At 56.8% G+C, this 2531-nt stretch overlaps 1 protein-coding gene across 1 annotated transcript in view; it reads right to left on the bottom strand.

Annotated features, from left to right (window-relative positions):
- Nucleotides 1-2531, bottom strand: part of ITPR1 (inositol 1,4,5-trisphosphate receptor, type 1) — a 173427-nt gene that overhangs the window by 84376 nt on the left and 86520 nt on the right. The window contains exons 16-17 of the mRNA XM_005881921.2: nucleotides 1467-1603; nucleotides 15-209 (exon numbers count right to left, since the gene is read on the bottom strand). Of these exons, the coding sequence (XP_005881983.1) occupies nucleotides 15-209; nucleotides 1467-1603 (332 nt within the window). The remainder of the gene's footprint in view (nucleotides 1-14; nucleotides 210-1466; nucleotides 1604-2531) is intronic.

The following is a 2531-nucleotide window of genomic DNA, read 5'->3' as shown; positions in this document are numbered from 1 at the left end:
GCGCCAGCGCTCACCGGTAGTAGCTGAGCACGTCGCGGTCCTCCTTCTGGCCCTCCTTGGCGTCCTGCGCCAGCTCCCGCACGCTCTTGCTGCGGGTCTCCTTGCTGCTGTCCCTCCAGAACAGCCACACCTCCTCCTCGTCCTCACCCGCCTCCAGCGCACTCTCCCCCGAGGACACCCCTTCGAACTCGAAGCGGGAAAGGACCAGCCTGGGGAAGGAACGGGCGGGGCAGGCGTCAGGGGGGAACCTCGCCAACCTTCCACCAACCGCAGAGAGGCCGTGGCTCGGGGCTTCACGAGACGACCCAGAAAGCATCTCCTCCCCCCGTGGCAGAACCACAAAGGGCCGAACACTAGTTTCTGCACATACTTGACCCCAGTGGCTCCCAGCCAGGTGACATGTGATGCCTGAGACCTTTTGTTTGACGTAAAGGAGGGGGAGGAGGCACCATGGGCTCCCCGAGAGGGAGGCAGGGATGCTAACACCCCACAACGCACGGACCGACCCCACAGTAATTATTCGGCCTCAACGGGAAAATGCCAAGGTGGCAAGCCCGGCATTCGCCCAAACCCAACATTAAGTTATGCATGAGCAGCAAACAAACAAAAATCACTGATTCAGGGCGTAACTTAGTTTTGGGATTTAAAACACAACTTGTCCACATTACTGGCCCTATAGTTCTCCTTCCCAACAGTGAGTCACTGCTATTAACACAACGTCTCTGGACCACTGAGCCCTTTGTGAACAGTGGTCACTTAAACACCTTTCCTAACACGGATTTCTATTGACACCGAACTGTCGCCTCCTCTGACATTTAAAATGGATGATTATTCTCCCAGGACTTCCAACTCTTAAGATTAAACCAGGCCTGTGTCGAATGCCCCCAGGTGAGCTCGCGTTACTGTGAAAGCGGCGTGTAAAGTGCCACCGCGTGCCCAGCGGGCTGGTGCTGGAAGCTATCCACTGTCTACACTACTATGAAAGTGCAAACAGGGAACCCAGAAGGCTGATGGACCTTGAGCTTTGGCAAGGGCTAACGCGATGCACCGATTGTTCTGTCCAGACAATGGTGGCTCAAGCAATTTCCTTACCTAATAGTCTCAAAGTAAATCTTTACTAATATTTACTGATCTTTAAGATAGTCTGTCTGCTACCGGATTGCCTGCCTGACCTAGGGCGAGATGTGTATCTAAAATTAAATAAAGAGCTAACAGGGCCTGGGCACCAGTGAAGCCTTCCCGCTAGAGAAAGACTCTGCCTGGCCCCCCATGATTTCCAAATTCATGTTTCTTGTCCAGTCTCTTCGTTTGTGCGCAGCCCTTCTCCAGGTCCTGAACCCTGGCCGTGCAGGTCTCGGCTTTCACAGGCTGGCCCACTGCAGACCAGTCTGTAGCATCGGGGGTTCGGCTCTCCCGCCCACACGCGCAGGCCCCCCCGAGCCAGTGGCCTCCGCCTCCCCACGCACTTGGTCTCGATCAGGATGTCGGCGTTGGTTGGGTTGAGCACCGCTTTGCAGATGAGCTCCTGGGTCACCGGGATGGACTTGTTCATGGACACACACAGGTCGGACAGGTAGTCTAAGAACCTGCGGGAGAGAGAGAGCGGCAAGCGTGGTCTGTGCACGGAGCGGGGTGCGGCTCGGGGAGCCGACTCTCTCGGGGGACAGGTCCGACGCACGGTGGCCGGAGAGGTGAGATCTCAGGTCTGGGTGCCAGTGCCCACGGCGCCACCAGGGAGGAGGACGGAGGGAAGAGTGGTCCCCGGGGTGGTGGAGACGAGGCGCTGAGCACAGCCCCAGCGTGATTCTTATTCGCTCCATCCTGGTTTGTACTGTCATCCAGGGACATTACTTCGCCTCTCCGTGCCTCGGTTTCCCCGTCCACAGAAAAGTGTAACGTGTGACCTCAGAGGGTGATTCAATGCAGTAACGCGTGTGAAATGTGTGATTGGCTCACTCCCTGGCCCAGGAGAATGCTACGTAAAATCTTTTTTGCCCGACCGGCGTGGCTCAGTGATTGAGCGTTGACCTATGAACCAGGATTCCTGGTCAGGGCACGTGCCCGGGTGGCAGGCTCAATCCCCAGTGTGGGGCGTGCAGGAGGCAGCCGATCAATGATTCTCTCTCATCTTTGATGTTTCTCTCTCTCTCTCTCCCTCTCCCTTCCTCTCTGAAATCAATAAAAATATATTTTAAAAACTGTTATTTTTATGGGCGGGAGGAGTCATGCTTCAACAACACGCTCAGCTGTGCGGGGGACCGGGTGTGACGCCCACCCGGTCTCACCGGAGGGAGAGGAGGGACGAGGGTGGGGAGGGGAGAGCAGTGCGAGGAGACGGGATTCCACAGGGACAAGATGCAGCTAAAAACACTCAAGGGGCAGCCGAGCTCACCAAAGACTCTGGAGGGGCTCGGACTGGTAACCGGGTGCTAACGGGTGACTGACAGGCCAGCAGGTCACGGCTGAGCACCGACTCCGGCCGGTACTTCGTGCACCGTCCCCATGGAGTTTCCATCCCCATGGAGTTTCCA

This window comes from Myotis brandtii, unplaced genomic scaffold (assembly GCF_000412655.1).
Source record: "Myotis brandtii unplaced genomic scaffold, ASM41265v1 scaffold693, whole genome shotgun sequence".
Classification (NCBI taxonomy): Eukaryota; Metazoa; Chordata; class Mammalia; order Chiroptera; family Vespertilionidae; genus Myotis; species Myotis brandtii.
This window is presented reverse-complemented; position numbering and strand designations above follow the sequence as displayed.